Raw genomic sequence first — 6,113 nt, forward strand, 5'->3', positions numbered from 1 at the left:
CGCCCCGGGCCCGGAGGAGCCACCCCGCGGCCGGGGCCTGTGGTCAGCGGGATGTCTGTGTGAGCAGCTTCCCGCGTTCCCGCTTCCTCGGGACGAGCTCCTGACCGCGCTCCTCTTTCCGCAGTTCCCGGCGGCACCACTGTGCTGGTGGAGCTTACTCCCGACATCCACATCTGCGGCATCTGCAAGCAGCAGTTCAATAACCTCGATGCCTTCGTTGGGCACAAGCAAAGCGGTTGCCAGCTCTCCAGTGCAACAGCTGGGGCCACCAGTACAGTCCAGTTTGTGTCAGAAGAAACGGTGCCATCAACCCAGGCACAAACGACAACCAGGACCATCGCGTCAGAGACGCAGACCATCACAGGTATTGTGGTGTTACGTACCAGGAGCCTGAAAGCACTCGACTCGTGCAAGGTGGCAGCGTGACGTGGCCGTTTGCTCGTGTGTTCCCATCACGCTAAGCTAAAGCAACAGTTTTCACACTAGTTGTCACAAACCTGCAAGCCAAAGGAAGAGAACAAAGTGTGGCCTTCTTGGTGCTGGTGTGACTACAGGCACTTAATTTGCTAATCAAGATACAAGCGCACTTTGAGGATTGCTTAAGTCCAGTATGTTGTATATCCAACTTGTGCGAACTAATTGAGATGTAAATATTTAGGAAAAATAATCAAATTACTATATGTTTTATTCTTTTTAGAGTGGTCTTGATGAAAAACAGACACAGAATTGCTGTCGGGAGCCAGTCCAGGCTTTTTTAATGTGAGAACACTGCGCTCCCTAACATTGCTCCCACAACTAATTGGCAGGAAAAATATTACTCAAAATTTCTGCCCCTATGAAGGCTCAAGTGAGGTCCTGATCCTGGAGATATTTAAATAAAACTAGAATTTTTTTCCATGTGTGAAGGTTTACCCTTCTATATATAGTTTTATTTTACAATTTTTTGGTCTGGGACCTTCCAAAAATCCAAATTATTTTAATTTAGATAGACAGGTTAGGGCAGAGAATCTGGAAGGGCCGTGAAACAAACTGAATTCAGGGCTCACTTCCAGGAATTTTTGTATTATAAGCCCTCAACTTGGTGTGGGTTTTGGATGAGTCATTTTTCTGCTGCTTATTTACTCATCTTTAAACTGAGGGCAGTTATATCCCTCTGCCCTTTTTGGGATATAGCGTTGTTTAATTGATTTAAAAGCTGCTACTTTGGCTGAAATAGTTTCACCTGTTATTCTTGTGAGTAAGAGCTAAAAACAGTATAGTTGAAAAACGCTGAACTTTTTAAACTATTTTTTAAAAATTGGTTTACGTGATGCATTTTTGACAACACTTGCCATATAAATAATACGGGTTTTTTTCTCTTTGGGCTGTGGCACAGCCAGTGTTGAAAAACAAACATACCTTTATTAATGTAAGACCTAAACAGGCATAAGAATAAAATGAGCTTCTGAAAAAACTTGAGTGCTGCAGTCAGACAGGATGCAGAGGGAGACAAGTGGGCTTGTGCAGGGTTGTAGGAAGTTCAGCATGGCTCATCAGGTCTTGGCAGAACTTTCACTGATAGCAGGATGGCAAGGGGGAGAAAAGCCCATTTCCTTCCCGCTTCCCACTCCCCCACCCTGAACAGGAATGTTGCTGGAAAAAACAGAACAGAGAAGTAATTAATGAAACTAGAAAATCATTTTGTTTTTCTTTCCTGACTGGAGAAGTCAGTGTTCTCAAGCTGACTTCTTTTATGTGTTCAGTCTCTGCTCCAGAGTTTGTTTTTGAGCATGGCTATCAAACATACCTGCCCAGTGAGAGCAGTGAGCCTCCAACAGCCACTATTGTCTCTACACCACCAAAAGCACGGTCAAGAAAATCCACTTCCTCGCTTACACAGAAGAAACTAAACTGCTGCTATCCAGGTAAGACGTGGGCTGTATCTTCTTCCTTTCCATTTTAAAATTGAAAGGTTCCGTATAGCGATATGCACAGTAGCTCTGTCTGTCAAGACATGCAGAATCTGGAAGGCAAGAGCAATAGCAAAACTGCTGCTGTGGTATCGTACATCACACACTTAATTTTGGACGTCCTCAAACTTTGGTCCTGTGCTGTGGTAGACTGGTGCTGCTGCAGTGGGTTTGTGTGCGACATCGGCCTGCACCCACACACGGCAAAGTAAGAGCAGAGTCTTGTTACCTTTTTGTGAACCGCCATCGTTCTGTGTGAGAAATACTATGCATGCATTCTGCATTCTATGTTTTGTCTTTGGTCGGGTATTTTTATTATTTTTCAGGTGTATTTTTATAAAGGTGGATTGAACCAAAGTGTTTGAAGCCCTTAATGAGTAAAACCCGCACGATTCACAGAAAACGTGTGCAGAGGCAGCCATGTAGATGAGTAGTCATGTTAGTGGTAGCAGAAGGCACCACTTTGCAAGCTTGCCTTCAGTGGAAGGCTCGTTTTGAGTGCTTAGCATTCATGCCTGTGCTCTAATACTGTAGCACTTTCCACTTGGACAGAATTCCTGACGGGTGAGCTGTTACCCGAGTTCCCGGTTGCACTAACTTGAAGTCATACGTGGAATTAATCAATTCCCCCAGCACCCCTGTGTACTGTAAAGAGCATCTCGAAACCGAGGTGGATTTCAGAGAATTTGTTTCAAAGCTTACAGAAGACGGTGCTGTTGGTGAGTGAATTGTCTCCTAGGAGGAGCATTCGGAAACTAGCTCATAGGTAGGCCTGTTACTATTTTAAGTAGATGTGAGTAAACAAGATGGGGAAGTAATTTTCTGTTAATAATGAATTTTAAAGAAAATGTTCTTCAGAATAAACATAATGCCCGGAATACGGTGCTATATTTTTATTTGTTAGATTTTCTTTGAATTTAATGATCCTAATCTTGCCATCTTCAGGTTGCCAGTTCAAGACTTCCTATGGTATGAAGGATATGGAACGGCATCTACGGACACACACAGGTTTATACAGTTGCTATATTTTCTTTTTGTTTGGTTTCCTCCTTTTGGCTTTTCACCAAAAGGTATTTTCCTACAAAATAACCTATCTGTAGATGAGTTAGAATGTACAGGTGTTAACATATCTGTGGGTGAGTTCAGTAGAGCATACAGGTGTGTCTATATTCTACTATGGTTCTCTGTGCCTGGGCTTGCCTTTTGGAGTAAGCCATGTCCCGCTGTGGGCAGTACCACTCACAGCTGTGAAGTGTGAATGCTGTACATGGATTTCAGACACAGTTAAATCTGTGAGGTGCAGACCATGCGTCTGTCAGGGTGCAGTGTGATGGTACCACATAAACCTAGTTTGTTCTTCATATGGAACAGTGATTCCAACATTTCACCTCCCTTTCCCCTAAACCGCAGTTTCAGAGTTGTAAAGGGAGAAAGTTCAAAGGGGTCTTCTAGATTTGCTGCACTTGTGCACGCAGCCTTTTGCAGCATAGCGGAGTCCTTTGCTGATAGGATGGCTGCTGAAGTGCCATGGCCAGCTTTTGAAAACCAGTCCCATTTCTGTAAAGTGTTTCGTTGGTTTTTATTGCAATAACATTCTTATGGGGCAAAAATTCTTGATGTGTTGATGCTCTTCTGTTTGTTTCAGGAGACAAGCCCCATAAATGTGAAGTTTGTAACAAATGTTTTAGTCGTAAAGATAAACTGAAGATGCATATGCGTTCTCATACTGGGGTGAAGCCTTACAAATGCAAACACTGTGACTATGCAGCCGCTGACAGCAGCAGCCTCAACAAGCACCAGCGCATTCACTCCAACGAGCGTCCTTTTAAATGCCAGATCTGTCCTTACGCCAGCCGCAACTCTAGCCAGCTAACTGTACATCTCCGGTCCCACACAGGTAAGGTTATATGAAAATTCAGATGTGTAGAGGTGTGAAGGTCATGGGGAAGATTTTAAAAGTTAGAAAGGTGCCAAGATGCCAGAAAGGGGCTACTTGAATTCTCAAATGCGCCTCGGCATCCAACCCAGCTTGCGAAAATTTCTTGGGCATAAAATCTAGTAGGGCAATACAGCTCTGCTAAAATACCTGGAAGGAATCAGAAGACAGATCTGACTCTTGGCAGATTTTCTTCTAAATTGGTTATGAAACTGCCTGTTAGATGTTCTTAAACCAGTAGAACTGAAGGATCTGATTGATTGATTAAGAGCATCTAGGTTCTTATCTGTGTCTCAATATTAGAAACACTGAAATTACTTTAAAGTTGAACTAGTTATATCAGTGCAGACTTCAGCTGCATAGTTTCATTTTTCTAGCATCAGTAAATTAGGAAGTAATCAGCAATTTAAGTTACATCTTTTTTTTACCTTTTTTTGTGGTACCTTCCATGTGCAGACTGGTAGGCATTAACAGTGTAGTGTGAGCAGCCAGAACTATATTCTGCCCATATCTTTCTTGCTCTGTTGATAGAAATCTTTAACACCCAGCTTATGAACGTTGTATAATTTTATATTTTCGTTATTTCACTTTAGTCAGAATGCTCTTCTATGAATTGTTCCAAGAAGAGATTTGCTGTAAAGGTGCTGCTGTACAGTTGTCTTCATATGTTGTTTTCCACCTAATCCAGGCTACTGGATTAGTTTTCCATGTGTCCTTTATACATTTGATGAGTTCTCTGATTTTTAGCTGCAAGGTGGTTATGGTTCAGTGATTAGTAGATTAGCTTTGAACCTATCCTACATCTGATTTCGAATTCGAGTACTAAACAACATTAGTTCAGATGTCTGCAGGATGGGATTTATTTTGCGTCAATAAAAGAAATAAATCCTTTGTGCATTGTGAAAGAGCGGGGGGTTAAACCAATCTGTGTCTAGGAGAAAAGAATCTTCTATACTTCACAAATCTGCGGTAATGGAGCTGGCAGGAGTATCAGCAGTTGTTCTATGAGTTTCCCTCTTTCTGTTGCTATATAAGAACATGTGATGGTCAGTCAAAAGAGTGGGTTGTTACGAGGAGTTACTGTTGGTAAACGCTACTCAGAGAATACGGTATTGCATTTTTCCCGTGTCGCAGGAGCACGTGCATACTCATGCATTTACGTACGTGGGCAGGTAATGCTCTGACTTTGGCTGTGGCAGAACATATGAATGATGATGGTTCTTTTGTATTTCCAGCAGAGTTAGATTCTTGTGGCATTAAATACTGCAGTAGTTGGGAAGGGGTTTTAGGCTACCTTCTGCCTTTCTAGTGGATCAGTCTGGTGTATCTTAAGCAACTGAATTATGCTAAAATTCAGGTCTTTAGTTTTATTGACTCTTCCAGTTCTCCAAAATAAATCTTCTTTTGTAAAAGGACTTTTTTCCTGATTCACTGAAAGGAGGCTTGAGAATTTTGAAAGTAACTGTTTAATCCTTGTTAGGTTACAAAGCTGTTATGCGCACATCCAGTTGTAGGAGAAAAATAAGCCTGGCATGTAGCATATATTGCTTACTGGAATTACATTAGACAGTCTCTAGAAGGTAATCTCCATTGCCTAGAGTGAGATCATCTACACAGCATTACTTCTGGAACTAGTTATCTAAAGTTAGTTTCCTGGTAATTTGAGTAAAGCTACTCTTACAGTTAACTCCCGGATCAAAACACTCCTTTTTAACTATATTGTCAGTGTCACTTATGTATGGAAAAAATGTAAAAAAAATGTAATAGACCACTCTTCAAACAAATGAAACCAACATACTTTATGATAGTCAGTAAAACTATTATTTTCCCTATATTGTACTACCCTGTACATGAAAATAAAGTTATTGAAATCTGTACAGTCTGTTCATCAGCAAACGAGATAAAAATTCAGTAGCTGAGTGTGCAGCTGAGTCTGTAAAATGAAAGTAGATGAACAAACAGTGCATCTTCATTAATAGAATCTGTTTAATATAGATAATACACCATGTATCTCGATTATTAAACAGATACACAGATTAGCACAGTAGGCCACAACTTGATTTGAAAAATACACAGCTAAACCTGTGCCATATGTAGCTGGATAAACAAATTATGCAAAATTATACAGCTATCACAAACTCTATAAAATATTAACTTACAAAAATAAATTAGCCATTTGCAGTTTGATTATTAAAGAAGATAAATTCTTGCTGAACTAAGTACACTCT

At 41.0% G+C, this 6,113-nt stretch overlaps 1 protein-coding gene across 1 annotated transcript in view; it reads left to right on the top strand.

Annotated features, from left to right (window-relative positions):
- Positions 1-129: 129 nt before the first annotated feature.
- Positions 130-6,113, top strand: part of ZFP64 (ZFP64 zinc finger protein) — a 9,085-nt gene continuing 3,101 nt past the window's right edge. The window contains exons 1-3 of the mRNA XM_010132075.1: positions 130-364; positions 2,895-2,957; positions 3,595-3,846. Of these exons, the coding sequence (XP_010130377.1) occupies positions 2,921-2,957; positions 3,595-3,846 (289 nt within the window). The 5' untranslated portion in view covers positions 130-364; positions 2,895-2,920. The remainder of the gene's footprint in view (positions 365-2,894; positions 2,958-3,594; positions 3,847-6,113) is intronic.

This window comes from Buceros rhinoceros, unplaced genomic scaffold, assembly GCF_000710305.1.
Source record: "Buceros rhinoceros silvestris isolate BGI_N320 unplaced genomic scaffold, ASM71030v1 scaffold17382, whole genome shotgun sequence".
Classification (NCBI taxonomy): domain Eukaryota; kingdom Metazoa; phylum Chordata; class Aves; order Bucerotiformes; family Bucerotidae; genus Buceros; species Buceros rhinoceros.